Source organism: Corvus moneduloides, chromosome 20 (genome assembly GCF_009650955.1).
Source record: "Corvus moneduloides isolate bCorMon1 chromosome 20, bCorMon1.pri, whole genome shotgun sequence".
NCBI lineage: Eukaryota > Metazoa > Chordata > Aves > Passeriformes > Corvidae > Corvus > Corvus moneduloides.
This window is the reverse complement of record NC_045495.1, coordinates 10,454,296-10,470,870: the sequence shown is the minus strand read 5'-3', so window position 1 is coordinate 10,470,870 and position 16,575 is coordinate 10,454,296. Positions and strand designations below refer to the sequence as shown.

General features: G+C 66.6%; 1 protein-coding gene across 4 annotated transcripts; it reads left to right on the top strand.

The window, feature by feature from the left end:
- The first annotated feature begins 325 nt into the window (after window positions 1–325).
- Window positions 326–11,073, top strand: LIMK1 (LIM domain kinase 1). Of its 4 annotated transcripts, XM_032129947.1 has the most exons (17): window positions 326–442; window positions 2,233–2,329; window positions 2,848–2,934; window positions 5,581–5,719; window positions 6,239–6,348; window positions 6,429–6,620; window positions 7,382–7,487; window positions 7,575–7,759; window positions 7,835–8,018; window positions 8,101–8,187; window positions 8,398–8,529; window positions 8,641–8,700; window positions 8,803–8,868; window positions 8,957–9,113; window positions 9,200–9,255; window positions 9,737–9,894; window positions 9,985–11,073. In XM_032129947.1, the coding sequence occupies exons 1-17, from the start codon at window positions 385–387 to the stop codon at window positions 10,133–10,135; spliced, it is 2,025 nt and encodes a 674-aa protein (XP_031985838.1). In that variant the 5' UTR covers window positions 326–384; the 3' UTR covers window positions 10,136–11,073. The 4 variants fall into 4 exon arrangements, with proteins under 4 accessions (XP_031985838.1, XP_031985839.1, XP_031985841.1 ...); XM_032129948.1 differs by lacking the exon at window positions 2,848–2,934 and having other exon boundaries at window positions 327–442; XM_032129950.1 differs by lacking the exons at window positions 326–442; window positions 2,848–2,934 and adding an exon at window positions 5,135–5,198 and having other exon boundaries at window positions 2,299–2,329.
- Window positions 11,074–16,575: the final 5,502 nt, after the last annotated feature.

The following is a 16,575-nucleotide window of genomic DNA, read 5'->3' as shown; positions in this document are numbered from 1 at the left end:
GCGTTCCCCCGTGAGCTCCGCGTTCCCCCCGTGAGCTCCGCATCCCCCGCGAGCTCCGCGTTCCCCCCGTGAGCTCCGCGTCCCGCCGGGCCCGAGCGTGCAGCCGCGAGCCCCGCCCCCGCCCCGCCCCGCCCACGCCCATTGCATTGGCCACGCCCACCGCGGCCACGCCCATCAATGCCCACGCCCCTCCTCGCCCCGCCCCGCCCCGCCCCCCCGGCCGCGCAGGCGCGGTGCAGGCGCCGCGGTCCCGCCCGGAGCCGCAGCGGCAGCGGCAGGGCCGGGGGGGCCGGAGCGGGGCTGCGCCCGCGCGGGGACCGCCACCGCCTCCGCCTCAGGGCCCGGCCCGGCCCGGCCCGGCGCGGCGCCGGCCAGCGCGCCTGCATGAGGTTGATGCTGCTGTGCTGCACCTGGAGGGACGAGCCTATGGGAGAGGACGAAGGTGCGTGACCCCCCGAGCCCCCCCCCCCGCCTGACTCAGCGCTTCCGCCGCCGCTCGGGCCCCGAGACCCCCCCAGCCCGGCTCGTGCGGCCCCCCGCACCCTGCCCGCATCCTCCCCGCAGCCCCCAGCCAGCCTCGTCCTCCCCAGCGTCCCCGCGCCCCTGCATCCTCCTCGGCACCCCCATCCCGCACCCTTGCGTCCCCAACATGCCCCCTGCGCTCCCCACCCAGCCCGCATCACCCCTGCGTCCCCAAATGTCCCCCTGTGCCCGTAGTTCATTCTTCATCTCCCCCCTGCACCCCCTCACCCAGCCCGCATCCCCCCCTGCATCCCTCTCTGGTCTGGTTCCCCCTTGCACCACGACATCCCCTGCCGCCCCATCCAGCCTGCACCTTCCCCAGAGCCCCCCTGCATCACCCTGCACCCCTACATCCCCCTCTGGAACCCCTCTCCCACACCTTATATCCCCCGTGCCCCCCACATGTCCCCTGCACTCCCCAGCCACCCTGCATCCCTACTGCACCCTCAGATCACCCCCTGCACCTCTTGCTCATCTAGCCCACGTCACCCACTGCATCCTCCACTGCACCCCTAAATGTCCCCCTGCACCCCTTACCCAGCCCACCTCACCCCCTGCATCCCACCCTACATCGCTCTTCTGGCCTGCAGCCCCCTGCACCCCCACCCAGCCTGTGTCCTCCATACACCCCCAAATGCCCCCGTGCAGCCCCTGTTCACCCTGCATCCCCTCTGCACCCCCAAGCCTTCCCTGTACCCCCTGTTCAGCCTCCATCCCCCTATCTTTCCTTGTACTGCCACCCAGCCTGCATTCCCCCCTGCACCCCCAAATCTCCCCCTGTCCTCCTCGTCAAGCACTCTCCCCCTGTGCACCCTGCCTGCATCCCTGCCTGCACCCTCCCAGCACCCCACATCTCCCTCTGCACCGCCACACTCCCCCATCTCCCCTGCACACCCCACGTGCCCCTCCTGCACCCCCCGTCCCCTCCAGCCTGCATCCCTCCTGCACCCTCACATCCCTGCTGTGCCTTCCTTCCCCTCTGCACTCCCTGGAGCCCTGATTGCCCCCCACACACCCTGAGGACTCGCACCCCCAGGACCTCTGGAGACCTCCTCCACCCCTCTGTGTCCCTCCATGCACTGTGCAGCCCCCAACCCCCACTCTGCACCCCTCGCCCCCCTCCCTGCACCTCCACTCCACATCCCCCTGCAGCCCCTGTGCTCCCCTGCACCCCTTTCCAGCCTGCAGTCCCCCATCCTGCCCCCCTGTGTGCTCCTGCATCCCCCAGCACCCATCCTGCACCCCTCTCTGTCCCCCCCATTCATCACCCAACACCCATTCTGCATCCCTGTGTGTCCTGCTGCATCCCCCAGCACCCACCCTGGCCCCCTCTGTGTCCCTCAGGATCCCCCAGCACTCATCCTGCTGTCGCCCCATGCACCCAGCACCCCCAGCACCCATCCCACACCCCGCCATCCTCCCGGGATCCCTTGGTGCACCCATCCTGCCCCTCTCCACCCTCCCGACACTCTGTGCCCCCATCCTGCCCCCTGTGCCTCCCCTGCACCCACGGTGTGCCCCCATCCCACCCCTGCCCTGTCGCCAGCCCTGGGGACGTGGGTGCCACGACCTTGACCCGTTCCGGGATCAATGGGTGGGGGATGGAATTCGCCACCGCGGGCAGAGGGATTTCATGCCGGGTGCTGCTGTGGGTGGCCAGGCCGGCCGGGGGGGTGACAGCACTGTCCCCTCGTGTTCCCCTGGCCGCAGGGACCGACCTGCCGGTGTGTGCGAGCTGCGGGCAGGGCATCTACGATGGGCAGTACCTGCAGGCGCTGAAGGCTGACTGGCACGCCGACTGCTTCAGGTGGGACCCACCGGGGGACAGCGGGGACGCTGGGGTGGGTGGCACTGCGACCATCGGGATGGCGCTGGGGATACGGAGATGGCATCAGGGACATGGGGATGGATGGTGTCATGGCACCGGCATGGATGGCCTTGGGGACAGCGGGATGGCGTCGGGGACAGCGGGATGCTCTGCAGGGACAGGGGCAGTGCTCCCTCCCGCTCCGGCCGTGGCACGGACACGCGTGAGGCTGTCACGGTGTCACTCGCCGGAGCGTGGCTGTGGCTCCTGGCACCCGTGGGGGCCCCGGCTGAGGCCAGGCCTGCTGCCTGTCCCTCGCTGTCCCCTCCTGCCGGGTGACAGGGTGCGCGTGGTTGATGTCACCCGCCCCCCTCCCTCCCTGTTTCCTCTTTCACTCGAGCCCTCCCAGCAGCTCCAGCCGCTGGAGCCCCGAGAAGGAGCAGGAGAAAGGGCCCGGGCCGGGGAGCTGGGGCTGCCCGGGACCTGACGGGGTTCCCTGTGGGGCTGGGGGTGCCCAGGGTGTCCCCGGGGTGTGTCCCTGTCCGGTGGAGGAGGATGCTGGCGGCGGTGCTGAGGAAGAGCCGTGTCCTGAGCGCTGGAGCCAAGTGAGTGGGAGTGGGATTGAAGTGGGAGCGGGTCAGGATGGGCTCTGCACCCCAGGGACCCCCGGGGGGCTCAGCCTGTGCCCCCCATGCTCGGCTCCCCCTCCCTGGGCCATCAGCCCCAGTGAAGCTACCCCGGGGCCGCAGCTGGATCCGGTCCCCCCTCACGGGTGAGCGGCTTCCGGCAGCGCTGGGCTTGCTGAAAGCCTTCCTCCCCCTGCCCCTGCTCTTCCTCCTCCTCATCTTCCTCCTCTCCTCCCTCTCCCCTTCTTCTCCTCCTTCTCCCTCTCCCCTTCCCCTTGTCCTCCTTTTCCCCCTCCTTCTCCCCCTCCTGCTCTTCCTCCTCCTCCCTCCCCCCCTCCTCCTCCCGCCCCCGCCCCCAGCCCAGGGGAGGTTCGTGCTGCGCCATCGGGTGGGGGAGTCCTCGCGCGGTGACGTCATGGGGTGGGGAAACTCCACGCCGTGACGTCACCGCTGGTTGGTATTCCACCTGCGCGGCCGGGTGGGGGGGGGACTGCGACAGTCCCCGGGCACCCCCCGGCATCCCCCGCGGCGTGTCCTGCAGCAGCCCCGCACCCTACAGCAGCCCCGCACTGCAAATCCCCTGCAGGAAATCCCCTACAGCAGCCCCCGCACCCTACAGCAGCCCCCGCACCCTACAGCAGCCCCGCACTGCAAATCCCCTACAGCAAATCCCCTACAGCAGCCCCCGCACCCTACAGCAGCCCCGCACTGCAAATCCCCTACAGCAAATCCCCTACAGCAGGCCCCGCACCCTACAGCACCCCCCGTACCCTACAGCAGCCCCGCACTGCAAATCCCCTACAGCAAATCCCCTACAGCACCCCCCGTACCCTACAGCTCCCCCCATACCCTACAGCAGCCCCACACTGCAAATCCCCTACAGCAAATCCCCTACAGCACCCCCCACACCCTACAGCAGCCCCGCACTGCAAATCCCCTACAGCAAATCCCCTACAGCAGGCCCCGCACCCTACAGCAGCCCCCACACCCTACAGCAGCCCCGCACTGCAAATCCCCTGCAGGAAATCCCCTACAGCACCCCCCACACCCTACAGCAGCCCCCACACCCTACAGCAGCCCTGCACTGCAAATCCCCTACAGCACCCCCTGCACCCTACAGCACCCCCCACACCCTACAGCAGCCCCGCACTGCAAATCCCCTGCAGGAAATCCCCTACAGCACCCCCCGCACCCTACAGCAGCCCCCACACCCTACAGCAGCCCTGCACTGCAAATCCCCTACAGCAAATCCCCTACAGCACCCCCCGCACCCTACAGCAGCCCCCACACCCTACAGCAGCCCTGCACTGCAAATCCCCTACAGCACCCCCTGCACCCTACAGCAGCCCCCACACCCTACAGCAGCCCTGCACTGCAAATCCCCTTCAGCAAATCCCCTACAGCACCCCCCGCACCCTACAGCATCCCTTGCGTCCTACAGCAGCCCCACACTGCCAATCCCCTACAGGAAATCCCCTACAGCACCCCCTACACCCCCTCAACACCTTCCTCAAGAGGAACTCCCCCCTTGCAGCCCCTGCACCCCTCCTGCAGCGTCCCCTGCCCCCATTCAGCACTCTCCTATAGAAAATCCTCTATAGCCCCCCTTCTGCACCCCCAGCCACTCCCACAGCCCCACACAAACCCTCTCTGGTCCCCCCTGTCCCCTCCCCCACAGCCCGATGTGCTCCCCTGTAGCCCAAACCTGAGAGCCCCCTCTGCACCACCTGCTCTTGTCACCCCCTGCACCCCCCCGGCCCCGAGCAGCTCCCCCTCCCCCTGTGCCCCTTGCGGATCGTCCCAAGGCTGGCACATCCCTCTGGCTGGCTGTGCCAGGGTAGGGGGGCTGTGACCAAGGGGGCATGTCCATCTGTCCCTGACCAGGCTGGCACGTCTGTCACCAGGGTGGGACATTTCTGTGTGTGTGTGTGCCAGGCTGGCATGTCCCTGAGCAGGCTGGCACATCCCTGTGTGTGTCCCGAACCAGAGTGGGACATCCCTCTGTCCCTGATTAGGGTCACAGGTTCCTCTGTGTGCCCGTGACCAGGCTGTCACATCTGTGAGCAGGGTGACAGATCTGCGACCAGGGTGGGACGTCCCTCTGTATGTCTGTGATCAGACTGGCATGTCACCCTAGTCATGGATAGAGGGACATGCCCTTCTGTGTATCTGTCACCAGGCTGGGATGTCCCTCTGTCCGTGACCAGGCTGCCACGCTTGTGACCAGTCTGTCTCATCCCTCTGTAAGTCTGTGCCAGGCTGGCACGTCTGTCACCAGGGTGGCATGTCTGTCACCAGTCTGGTACACCCCTCTGTGTGTCTGTCCAGGCTGGCACATCCATGCAGGGCTGGCACTTCCCTCCTCATGCCTCTCCCTGCCCCACATCCCCTGCCCTGTCCACCCCGGTGTCCCCACGTGTCCCTGCAGCCCCAGCCTGCACTGTCACCCCCGGAGTCACCTGCTGTCACCCTGGGGATGGTGACACATTGATGCAGTGGCCCTGCAGCTGTGTAGGAGGTGGGGGAAGCGGCTTGCCCAGAGAGCTGTGGAGTGGGCGAGCGCTGGCTGTGCCCCAGGGTGACAGTGGGGACGAGGTGACAAGGGGGTCCCTGTCGCTGCCGCAGGTGCTGTGAATGCGGGGCCTCCCTGTCCCACCAGTACTACGAGAAGGATGGGCGCCTGTACTGCAAGAAGGATTACTGGGCACGCTTCGGGGAGCTGTGCCACGGCTGCTCTGAGCAGATCACCAAGGGGCTGGTCATGGTGAGCACCACGGGGTCTATGGGGTCTGTGGGTTGGTCATGGTGAGCACCACGGGGTCAATAAGGTCTGTGGGGAATTTTCATGGGGTCTGTGGGGTGGTCATGGTGAGCACCACGGGGTCTGTGGAGTCTATGGGCTGGTCATGGTGAGCACCACGGGGTCCCCAGGGGTGGGATGTGGAGCCTTGTCCCATGGCTGAGCTCTGGGGAAGCGGGGGAGGTGGGGAGGGGGTGCAGACCCGCAGCACTGCTGGGTGTGGCAGGGGCATCCTCTACGTTTTAGGGGGACCCTGGAGGGCCACGTTGGGGTTGGGGGATGCAGAGGAGAGGCTTAGGGTGGTGGGAGATGTTCCTGCAGCCACCCCCAGCCTGGTGGCACTTTTGTCTCCACCATCCTGTGGCTCAGCCTGCCCTTCCCACAGCACTGGTGCACCCGTGGGTGCTCCCAGCCCCCTCTGAGCCCCAGCCCCACCCTCGGTGCGGGGACGCGGGCTCCCGGGGCTGATGGCATTGCCCACAGGTGGCCGGGGAGCAGAAGTACCACCCCGAGTGCTTCAGCTGCCTCAACTGCCGCGCCTTCATCGGGGACGGGGACACCTACGCGCTGGTGGAGCGCTCCAAGCTCTACTGGTACGGCTGGGCTGGCCTGGGGGGCTGGGGGGACACGGCCCCCGGCACCCCCGCCCACCCTCCCGCTCCGCTCCCCGCAGCGGCCACTGCTACTACCAGATGGTGGTGACCCCGGTGATCGAGCAGATCCTGCCAGACTCCCCGGCCTCCCGCATCCCTCACACCGTCACCCTCGTGTCCATCCCCGCCTGCTCCGACGGCAAGCGCGGCTTCTCCGTCTCCATCGACCAGGGCTGCGGCACCGAGCACCCCCGCACCGTGCGCGTCCGAGAGTGCGTCCCTGAGCCCTCTGCCCCCGTCCCCTCCCCAGGGCTGGGGCATCCCGCACCCCTTCTGCCCCTGGGATCCATCCCAGGGACACCTTTTGGGGGTGGGAGGAGGAGAGATGGGCCTGGGGGTGTCCCCATTGTCCAGGTCTGGCCTGTAGGGTCTGTGGTGGCATGTCCCCAGATGCAGGGGGGTTTGTGGGGGCTGTGCTGGTGTGTTCCTGGCCATGCTGGCATTGCCCCGTGTGGCAGGGTGGGCTGAGGGTACCATGCATGTCCCCGTGTGGTTGGGGTGGCTCGTGGAGACATTGCCAGCATGTCCCTGTCCAGCAGGAGGGACCCATGAGCAACGTGCCTGTTGTCCCCATCTAGCAGGATGACTCTGGGGACCATGACTGCATGTCCCCATCCTAGAGGGCGACTCATGGGAGCCATGACAACGTGCCCCCATCAAGCAAGGGTGACCCGTGGGCAGTGTGCCTCCGTGTCCCCGTCCAACGAGGGCAGCTTGTCTGCATGTCCCCTGCCAGCAGTGGGTGTCTTGCCCACACATCCCCACCTTGCAGGGGGTAGCTTGTGGGAACAGTGACTGCATGTTCCCAGAGGTGACTCGCAGAGAACATGCCACCTCCTTGGGACAGTGACAGGGGGGTGACTCCGTGGGCACACTCACTGTGATGGTGACAGCCGGGTGACCCCATGGGCAGTGTCCCAGCACACCCCCCTGATGGTGACAGTGTCGGGGGTCTGACCCCCTGTCCCCACAGGGTGGACCCGGACTGCATCAGCCCTGACATGAAGAACTCCATCCACGTGGGCGACCGCATCCTGGAGATCAACGGGACCCCCATCGGCCACGTGCCCCTGGACGAGGTACACTCCACTCCCCCTGCCACACCCCCAGCCAGCCCCGCTGCCGCCCCGTCCCCAAACCCGCCCCACCACCACTTCCCTCCGCAGATCGACCTGCTGATCCAGGAGACGAGCCGCCTGCTGCAGCTGACCATCGAGCACGACCCCCACGAGCCCCTGGGCCGGGAGCCAGGGCTGGCGGGCAGCCCCCCGCCCGCCCCGTGCAGCCCCCTGCGCTCGCCGGCGCCCGCGCCCTGCGAGGACCCCGCTGCCATGCGCCAGCGCGCCGTCACGTAAGGCCGCCCCGGCCCCTGCCCCAGCCGGGTCCCCCCCGCCCTGGCACTGACCACTGCCTGTCCATCCCCCAGGAGGAGCTGCAGCACGGACAAGTCCCCGGGCTCGGGCTCCGTGGGCTCTCCCGCATCCCAGCGCAAGGACATCGGGCGCTCCGAGTCCCTGCGCGTCGTGTCCCGCGCCCACCGCATCTTCCGCCCCTCCGACCTCATCCACGGAGAGGTGCTGGGCAAGGGCTGCTTCGGCCAGGCCATCAAGGTGGGGCAAGGGGCACGAGCGGGGGGGGTCTCGGCTCCCTGGGATGCAGCGGGGGTGGCTGAGTCCCTGCGCTCCCGGCCAGGTGACGCATCGGGAGACGGGCGAGGTGATGGTCATGAAGGAGCTGATCCGCTTCGACGAGGAGACGCAGAGGACCTTCCTCAAAGAGGTGAGCGTCCCCTGTCCTTAATCCTCCAGGCTGGGGGGATGTGAGGGGGGGATCTGTCTGGTCCTGGCCCCCGCCTGGGCACAACCCCTGGAGAGGGGTGACTGGGCCCCGTGGGTGCAGCCCTGCCCGCTGAGTCTACAAGCAGCAGCTCTGTCAGGGGCTGTGGGAGCCTCGGGGTGTCACGGACACGGGGCTGGGGGTCTCCTGCAGGTGAAGGTGATGCGCTGCCTGGAGCACCCCAACGTGCTCAAGTTCATCGGGGTGCTCTACAAGGAGAAGAGGCTCAACTTCATCACAGAGTACATCAAAGGGGGCACCTTGAGGAGCCTCATCAAGAGCATGGTGAGCACTGGGGGGCAGGTCGGTCCCCCACCACCCCTCAGCCCCGGTGGGGCTGGGGACCCCTCTTCCTTTTCCATTCCCTGACAAATTCCCCCTTCTCCTGCCCCCCAGGACAGCCACTACCCCTGGAGCCAGCGGGTCAGCTTCGCCAAGGACATCGCCGCCGGCATGGTGGGTGCCACCGTGGGGTGGGTGGGTGGGTGGGATGGGTGCTGCTGGGTGGGGGGGCCACGGTGTGGGGGTGCCCCTGCTCTCAGCCCACCCTTCCCACAGGCCTACCTCCACTCCATGAACATCATCCACCGCGACCTCAACTCTCACAACTGCCTCGTGCGGGAGGTGAGTCCCACCCTGGTGCTGTCCTCCCCCGGCCTGGCTGGGGCTCTCAGTCCCCTCCCCCAGGCCTCACCCCTGCCTGTCCCCCCAGAACAAGAGCGTGGTGGTGGCTGACTTTGGGCTGGCGCGGCTGATGGTGGACGAGAAGAACCAGCCCGAACATCTCAAGAACCTGAAGAAACCGGATCGCAAGAAGCGCTACACGGTGGTGGGGAACCCCTACTGGATGGCCCCCGAAATGATCAACGGTGAGGGGAATGTGGCCATCCAGGGCTCTGTCCCCAGGCAGGGGACGCTTGGTGGGGCAGGGCCCTGACCCTGTCTGTCCCTGCAGGGAGGAGCTACGATGAGAAGGTGGACATCTTCTCCTTTGGCATCGTTCTGTGTGAGGCAAGTGCCCCTGGGGCTGGGCTCTGCCATGGATGCTGGGGTCCTCATGGTGTTTGGGGTCACTCCCCCAAGGTTGGGGTGTCCCCCTTGGCGTTGGGGCGTTTAGAGTCTCCACTTTAAGATTGGAGCCGCTTCCCTTGGGCTTGGGGTCCCCCTAGGGCTTGGAGTCCCCACTGTATTTGGGTTCTCCTCCAGGATAAGGTTCTCCCCCTTGGGATTGGGGTCTCCCTTTTGGAGTTGGGGTCCTCACTGTGCTTGAGTTGCCCCTCTTGGGCTTGGAATCCTGCCTTGGGGTTGGGGCCTCTCCCCTTTGGTTAAGGGTCGCCCTGTTGGGGCCTCTCCCTTGGGGTTGGGGTTTCTTCATTGTGTCTGGGCTCCCTCTTGGGCCTTAGACATCTCCCCCTTGGGGCTTAGGGGTCCCTGTTTGGGGTTGGGGTCCCCCCTTGGTGCTGAGCCCGCCCGTCCCTGCCGCTGCCTGCAGATCATCGGCCGGGTGAGCGCTGACCCCGATTACCTGCCCCGCACCACCGACTTCGGCCTCAACGTCCGGGGCTTCCTGGAGCGCTACTGCCCCCCCGCCTGCCCCCCCAGCTTCTTCCCCATCGCCGTCTGCTGCTGTGACCTGGACCCCGAGAAGAGGTGGGTGATGGATACCCCAGGGGATGCCTGGGGCCGGGGCCGGGCTGGGGGCAGAGCCGGCGGAGCTGCCACGTGTGCCCTTGTCCGCAGGCCGTCCTTCGCCAAGCTGGAGCAGTGGCTGGAGGCGCTGCGCATGCACCTGGAGATCCACCTGCCACTGAGCTCCCAGCTGGAGCAGCTGGACCGGGCCTTCGGGGAGACGCACCGGCGGGAGGGGGGGCTGCCCGCACCCCCCCGGTAGAGCCCTCGCCCGCACCCTCTGCAGCCACGGGAGAAGGAGCCACGCCCGCCGCCAGCCGCTCCTGGGGCTGCCCCACCCCGGGGCTGGACCCCCGGGCGCGCCCCCGCCCCGCCGCCCGCCCTGCCCCGCCCCGGGGAGCCGGTTCTCCCCGGGGCCGCATGGCCCTGGGCACCCCGTGGCCCTGGGCACCCCCACGCCGTAGCTCTGACCGCCAGGACCAGCCCGGCCGGCCGCACCGCGGGGACCGTCCCGTGTCCCCGTGTCCCCCACCCCGGCTCACCTCCCGTTTGCACACCGGGGCTGCCCCCGCCGAGCCCCGCGGGCTCCCCGGCCAGAGCCGCGGCCTCGCGGCGGTGCCTTGGCTTTCCGTGAACTTGCACTGCGACACCGGAGGGACCCCGCGGCCCCCGGGGCGCCCTCGTAGCAACGCCCTCGGCCGGCCCCTGACGCTGCTCCCGCCGGCACCCCGGGCTCGGGGGGCTGCCGGCACCCCCGGCCGAGCGAGGGGGCCGCGCGGACTCCCCCGTGGCGCGGGGACGGGCACGTAGCGGTCCCTGCCGCCCCCGCGCCTCTGCTGCCCGTGCTGAGCCCTGACTGCGCAGCCCTGGGGATGGAGGGATGTGGGGCCGCGGCTCATCTCGGTCCCCCTGCCCTGGGGGGCCCGGGGGGTTGCGCCACGCGGTGCTTTTCATGCTCTTTATTCAGGTTCATTTTTCTGTAAGATATTTAAAGAGAAGAGTTTGTATTATTTTTTCATACAACGTAGCGTCTGCCATTTGTCACTGCCTCGGTTCTGCTTTCCCGAAGGGATCAAACTGTGAAGCCTCTCCGCGCACTTTTGCCCGGGAAGTCCAAGGCGACCTCTGCGGAGGCAGGAAGGGAGCTCAAACTGTGATGTACCCCGAGCCGTGAGTCAATAAATCCTTCCCCGCTCGCTGCCCGGCCTGTTGGCAATCGCTCGCCTCCCCCGGGGGGGCTGGGAGCTCCTGGGGAAACTGAGGCAGGAGGGGACGGTCCCTCTGCCCAGGGTGGGGCTGTGGCACCGGCCGTGGTGGCATCCACCAACTCGCTCACCCGCAGTGCTGTCGTCCCCCTTTGTGCTGTCCCCACCCCTCTGTGGGTACCCCCAGCCCTGGGACTGGAGCCATCCCTGCCTGTGTCAGCAGGGCCCCCAAGCCCTGCGGCCCCTCGCTGGCCTGGTGGCCATGCCCGCTGTCACCCCAGCCCTGTGACCGTCGGTGCCGTGGAGCTGCTTTGCCTTCGGTGTAAAACCAGCCCCAGGGACAGTGAGGTGGCTCATGCTGGGGTAGCCCATAGCCCTCCCCTGCTGTCCCTCTGTCCTTGTCACCTTCCTGAACCAAACTGAGGTCCCCAAGGTGGGGAATCTCCGTCCTTGGGGGATGCTGAGCTTTGTGAGCTGGAGAAGACCTGGAACCCGAGGAGCTGAGGGGGGAGGGATGGGGAAGGGGTCCCCAAGGATGGCCCCAGTGATGCTGCAGCTGGGGAAGGAGCCTGAAGGGGTCCCAGGATCCATCAGGAAACCTCATGGCTTATTGCTCCGGGGGGGCCAGGGGGACGTAGTGACAGTGGCTCTGTCCCCCTCCCGGGGTGGCTCCTGAGTGCCTGCTCCCCAGTACCCCGGTGAGGGACAGGGGCCAACACCCTGCCTGGTGCCACGGGCTGTCACCACCCTTGGTGACACCGCACTGCCCTTGGTGCTGACTGTTTGCTCTGGGAGCAGGACACTGTCACTCTCTGGGAACGTTGGGGTGAGGGACCCACTGTGGCCATCACACCTGGGAAACACCACAGTCCCCAGTCCCCTGCTGCCACAGGAGAGCAGGTCTCCGGGAGACCCCCAGCCCTGCAGCAGGAACTCCTGAACCCCCAAACCCCTGGGACCTGCCCAGCCCCTCACCCAGCCGGGTGCAGCTGTGGGTGTGCTGTGCCCGGTGGTGTCAGGGACACCACACCCACTGCGACACTTGCTGGTGGCCCCTGGGGCAAGAGCCAGCAGCTGGCCACAACAAGTGGCCACTCAGTCACCCCTGTGACCAGCAACTCACCCCAGACCAAGCTGGGACCCCCCCTCACCAGGCAGGGAGGTGGCTCTTGCACAGCTGCACTGGCCTCTTGCTGTCACTGTCACCCCAAAGCCCCCCCGGAGGTGTGCAGTGCCCTGTGCCCAAATCCAGCCCCAGTCCAGCCTGACCCAGTGCCCGTGGGAGGGGCTCATCCCAGCACCAGCACCTGGCTGTCCCCTCCAGCCATTCCCTCCCAGGAGGGACAGGGCCACCCAGACCATGTCACAGGCCACCAAGAGCTGCCACCGCATCCACTGTCCCCTCCCAGGTCCTGCTCTGTGCCCACCCTGGGATGTCCTTGGTAGGGTCCTGCCCACGCCTGACCCCAGTTTGGAATGGTGGCACGTGGGGAGCCAGGGGTCCACACCAAGGGGGTGGCCGAAGGCACCGGTGGCTCTGGCAAGGATACCCTGAGAGCTCCGGCTCCAGCCATGACCCATCGGCCACGGGTTTGTCACCTTCCTCGGGGGAAAGTTTGGGGCTCCAGTGCAGGCGGAGAAGGGCAGGTTCTCCCAGAGTCTGGGCAAGGGGGGCACTGCTGCTGCAGGGACCCTCCTGGGGGACATCTTGTGACAGGGGTGACAGGCAGAGGGTCCTTGTGAGGCTTAAGATGTGCAAGGAGAGGAGGTGCTGGGGGCCAGTCTGGACACCCAGCTCCATAGGGAGGTGTGGAGATGGAAAAGGATTCCTGGGATCCCACCAAGGCACCTGACTCTGTAGGGAGGTGTGGGGCTGGAGGAGGTCACTGGGATCCCACGAGGGTGCCCAGCTCCGCAGGGATGTGTGGAGCTGCAGAGGGGTCATTGGGTCCAGCTGGGGTGTCCAGCTCCATGGGGACATGGGGTCTGGGCCCCATCCCTGGCCACAGCAAGACTCAGCCCCACATGAGGATTTCCCAGAGCAGCCAGTGGCTCTGGGATCCTCTGGAGCCCTTTCCACCTCAGCCCATCCTGGCTTTGAGCCAGAGGCTGGACTGGAGACATCCTGGGACCATTCCTGTCCTCCAGCCCTCTGATCCCCCTCCTGCATCTGGCACATGGCTCTGCGGGGTGTCTGTCGTGGTTGGCCCTGTCCCCAGCGCCACCTTTGTCCCCTGGGTACAGGATCCATCCCTCTGGCTCAGGACCAGGGGCTTTGTGTGGGTCTGGAGCAGCCTGAGCCCTGCCTCGGTGATTTGGTGTCACTGTCCCACCTCTGTGTCCCCCTCTGCGGCCTGGGCTGCGATAGGAGCCACCTCCTTGGGTCACACGTGTCACCAGGACCTGGTGGCTCCAGGGGAATGTCCAGATGCCCAAAACCCCGGTGGAGCTCCAAGGCCAATGGTGAAGGGTCGGTACCTGACTGCCTCAATTTCCCCTTCACTGGAGCGGGGTGTGGGACGTGAGGATGGGAAGAAGGGCTGTCACTGCAGCTCCTGTCCCCCCTCAGGTGTCCTCTGGTCCCTGACAGGTGAGACTGGCCAAATCCAGGCAAGAAAATCCCCTGGGACACACGTTCCCACCTCATTTGCCAGCAGTTTTTGTAAGGTCTGCATAAGCAACACTGGGAATGCAGCTCTGCCATCCTGCCCCTCTCTGCCAGCTGGGGGCACATGGGGCCCATCCCCAACCCCACTGCTGCTCTTGTGGGGACACAGCACCTGGGAGGGGACAGCTGGGGAGCCCTGGAAACCTCAGCTGCTTCTGCTGGGAAAAGTGGCTTCTCCTCAGTCCCGCTGCCATCCTCCCCCAGCTCCAGCACAGCCCCTTCCCACTGGGGCTCCGGAGTGGGAGGTGAGTGATGGGTGCTCCTGGTTTCCCAATGCCACCAGGTCCCCAGGCAGGACCAGGGATGGGCAGCATCGACTGGTGAATCCTTTGTGAGGGATTTGGGGGCTGGTGACACGTGATGAGTTGTGGGAAGGTTCAGTCCAAGGAGGGCAGGGGGCCTTGTGTGGGCAAGGCTTGGGGTGGGACCACCTGGGCTCGTGGGTTTGGATGGCTGTGCCACCGTCCCCACTGCTGTTGTCACCATCCCATAGAGCTCATCCCATGCCCAAACCCCTCTGAGGGGCTGGCACTGCCCGGACTCGGGGAATGTGGACCCTCAGAACCCCCAGGCTCTGAGCAGGGGCTCCCTGCAGAGACAACCCAAGGACAGGGACACTGGGATGTGGGCGTGGGGAGCTGTGGGACCCTGACAAGTGGGTTTAGGGGACCCTGGTGTGTGGGTTTGGGGAGCTGGAAGACCCTGGCATGTGGGTTTTGGGGACCCTGGTGTGTGGGTTTGGGGAGCTGGAAGACCCTGGCATGTGGGTTTTGGGTTTGGGGGCAACTGGCTGCTCTTTAAGACCCAAGCACAGGGAGCAACCCAGGCACAGGCAGCCCTTGTAGGCCCAGACCAAGGGGAAGAGGCCCAAGGGCAGGAGTTACACCCCAGGTTTTTGGGGTCCACCCTGAACACAGACCCCCAACCCACCTCATCCTTGTGCTGGAGCAGCTCTTGGGGAGCACTGTAGGGTACCTGATGTGGCTCATCTTTTCCACTGTGTGCAAAATGAGTTTGTTCCCGGCTTGGAGTCTGTTTGGCTGCTTTGGAGAGTGGAGAGCAGGGCTTCTGCCTGTCTGGTGGCTTTGGGGATGGACCCCTGGGGCTCTGTCCCCTGGGCTGTGTCACTGGGAGCAGCAGCGAGGTGCTCCTGTCCATGCACATGGCATTCCTCGGCCCAGCCACCGCGCTGGGAAGGCCCCAAAACGCGACCCGTTGCAAGAGAAAGAGCTAAAAATAGAGGTTCTCACGGATGCAGGGAAGCATCCGAACATGTGGCCTCCGGACCCGCCAGCAGCTGAGCACGGGGCTGACCCCAGCCCCATCCCATGCCTGGCTGACACCCTGTGGTTTCCATGACCCCAAATCTTCCCCTCGGACCCTCCTGTGAACCTCCCAGCGCCCCGGCCCCGTCTCGGTGCGGGTGATGCAGCGGGGGAGCCGGCAGCCCCGGCGCAGGCAGCGAGGAGGTTAAACTCCCCACGCCCGCCGGATGCAGCATCCTGGGCTGGGCTCTTTCCATCTTGTTTTGGTTTGGAGGAATAAAAGCTTTGGCAGCAGCAAAGCCGCTTCCCAAAATAACTCAGCCTCCCATGGTAATTATAGAGCTCTGGGCCCCGGTAGCGAGCGGAGACTTCCCAGCCGGGCCGGGACCTGGGATCGCTGCTGCCGCCGGGCCGAGGGACCCCGGCGTGCCTCGGGGACCTTGGGGACCTCTCCAGCAGTGCCAGCCTCCCTGGGCGTCACCATCGCTCCCCTTTGCGTCATCGCCCAGCCAGGAACGTGCAGCCCCCTGTGCCCTCCCGCTCCGCCCCTGATCCCTTCAGCTTTTAATGCTCTGTGTAAAGCCCGGGTTGCAGCTCCCCGGCCTCGATGGGCATTGGGCTACCGGAGCGAGGCCGTGGCAAGCGGGTGGCCGCTCCCGGCTGTGCCCGCTGGCCAGGCCGAGAACACCCAGCTCGGCCCAGCAGTGCCCGGCTGAGAACGCCCGGCTCATCCCGGCAGCGCCCGCTCGCCCCCGCGGGGCTCAGCGGTACTCCTTGAAGGGCAGGGAGAGCCCGGGCTGAGCTCCTGGAGCCCCCGAGCCCCTAATCCCCGGTAATCTCGGAGGAAAGCGCTGCCTGTGGGGATTAGGGATGTAAACAGTCACCCTCACCTGCCTGCCCCTACCTGACCCTGCCTGGACCCCCCAGCCGGCCGAGGTGGAGTGCTGGGAGAGCGGGATCCCTGCCTGGAGCCCCCAAATATACAGGGTCGAGGTGGCCACCGGTGCTCTCTGAGGCTGCGTCGAGCCTGTGATATTTATTTATGGGAATAAAGGGAATGTGGAGCCATCTGGACACAGCCTGGCTCTGTCATGTCCGAGGGGAAGAGACTCCAGGCGGTGACAAGGCTGGGGACAAGGCTGAGATGGTCCCTGTGGAGTCACACAGCTTCGGTCAGAGCCTGACCGGGGCTGGATCCGTCTTCTCCTCCTGGGGAATTGCCACTGGCTTTTCTTATGGGCAGGGAAACTGAGGCAGGGAGGGGAAGCCTGTGAGAGGGATGCTCTGGGAATGCATGTGGCCTTGCCACCCCCGTGGCTTGGAGTGAGTTTGAGGTGGGACAAGGACAGTCCTGAGGGACAGCTGGACTGGGAGACTGAAATTTGGGGAGGGCTGAGCTCTGCCAGCTGCTCGCCACGGGCAACGGCCACCGCGGCCAAGGCTCCCCCGGCCCCTTTCATGGCCGGAACACGAGCGCCCCAGGCAACCCCGCGCGGTGCCAGTGTCCTCCCTGCCCTCGGGGACACGGAGACACGGCCGCGTGCCACTGCCACTCACACGGGCT